Source organism: Volvox carteri (assembly GCF_000143455.1).
Source record: "Volvox carteri f. nagariensis unplaced genomic scaffold VOLCAscaffold_6, whole genome shotgun sequence".
Lineage (NCBI taxonomy): Eukaryota > Viridiplantae > Chlorophyta > Chlorophyceae > Chlamydomonadales > Volvocaceae > Volvox > Volvox carteri.
The window spans coordinates 1,521,672-1,522,452 of record NW_003307549.1 but is presented as its reverse complement, the minus strand read 5'-3'; the positions used below and the strand labels follow the sequence as shown (position 1 = coordinate 1,522,452).

Below are 781 nucleotides of genomic sequence, written 5' to 3'. Positions count from 1 at the left end.
GACGCCTTGGGGGCGGGGGGGGAGGGGGAAGGGGGGGGACTGATTGACGCGCCGTGGTGCGACCGGATGGTGCTGCACGAGCCCACTGCCATGGTGCTGGCCTTGTTTCAGGCGGGGCGTTGGGGGGGAGGTCGGGGGGGAGAGGGGGGCCGTGGCAGGTACGCACATACACACATTTACAGATACACAAACAGATACAAACACACACACGCACAAAACACACATACAAGCACACGTACACACATTATCGTGGGGGCCGTCTAGCCTACCGTGTCATCAACGAACTCCGCTCAACGAAACAAACTGAATGGAACGGAAAAACCAATTGGCGCGTTGCTTCTTGCTTGCTTGTGCGATCATCGCGCCGATGTAGCCGTACCAACCGCCCAACTACCGCAACAGATCTCTACGTACCCCCCCCCGGCCCCCCTTAATCCGCGCGAGTTTGGATTTTCTGATCCGGTCCCGTGTCAACTTTAGATTTTCCGTGATGGAATATTTCAGCGTTCCATTTCCTTTTCTTCCCTATCTCCCGTTGTACGACACGACAGGGTCATGTGTACGGCTTCGACATCATGTCTGGCGCGTGTTTGTCGTCGTACACTGGCCTGTACACACAGCCCGTTACCAGTTGCGTGTTCGTACCAGAATCCGACTTGTTGTACACAACCGCCATGGACACGTGCGCCGTGGTAAGCGAAGGGTACGGCGGGCACCGCGTACGGCACAGCGCACCGCGTACGGGGGGTCACATCCTGTTGATGGCCGTGGTGACGGTACC

The 781-nt window shown here is 57.9% G+C and overlaps 1 protein-coding gene across 1 annotated transcript in view; it reads left to right on the top strand.

Annotated features, from left to right (window-relative positions):
- Positions 1 to 551: 551 nt before the first annotated feature.
- VOLCADRAFT_116432 (uncharacterized protein) overlaps positions 552 to 781 on the top strand; it is a gene marked incomplete at both ends in the record, with an annotated part of 8,647 nt that continues 8,417 nt past the window's right edge. Inside the window, one exon of the mRNA XM_002947480.1 lies at positions 552 to 692. Coding sequence (XP_002947526.1) covers positions 552 to 692 — 141 coding nt within the window. The remainder of the gene's footprint in view (positions 693 to 781) is intronic.